The 339-nt window shown below is 61.1% G+C and overlaps 1 protein-coding gene across 1 annotated transcript in view; it reads right to left on the bottom strand.

The window, feature by feature from the left end:
- LOC104404639 (sterol 26-hydroxylase, mitochondrial) overlaps nt 1-339 on the bottom strand; it is a gene marked incomplete at both ends in the record, with an annotated part of 3,088 nt that overhangs the window by 788 nt on the left and 1,961 nt on the right. The window contains 2 exons of the mRNA XM_010013117.1: nt 9-148; nt 222-303. Coding sequence (XP_010011419.1) covers nt 9-148; nt 222-303 — 222 coding nt within the window. The remainder of the gene's footprint in view (nt 1-8; nt 149-221; nt 304-339) is intronic.

Raw genomic sequence — 339 nt, 5'->3', positions numbered from 1 at the left:
CACGGACCCCGTAGCCAAAGGGGATGGAGCTGAAGGGATGGTGAGGGGAGCCATGGCCACGGAGCCAGCGCTGGGGCAGGAACCTCTCGGGCTCAGGGAAGTAGGTCTCGTCGTGGGACATGGCATAGTGCGCCAAGACAAAGAGGGTCTGTGGGGCAGGAAGCCCCCCCCGGCCCCACTGAATGCAGTGGGGAGGTCCCTGTAGCATGGCCCCCACTCACATTCTTGGGGAAGAGGTAGTCTCCAATGACAATGTCCTTCTCATAGAAGACCCTGGCATTGGTTGGCACCACGGGGTAGACCCTGGGATACAGGGAGAGTTAGTGGGGGAGAAAGACC

Source organism: Nestor notabilis, unplaced genomic scaffold, assembly GCF_000696875.1.
Source record: "Nestor notabilis isolate BGI_N333 unplaced genomic scaffold, ASM69687v1 scaffold27590, whole genome shotgun sequence".
Lineage (NCBI taxonomy): Eukaryota > Metazoa > Chordata > Aves > Psittaciformes > Psittacidae > Nestor > Nestor notabilis.
Note: the sequence above shows the minus strand (reverse complement) of the source record. Positions and strands in the feature narration are given on the sequence as shown.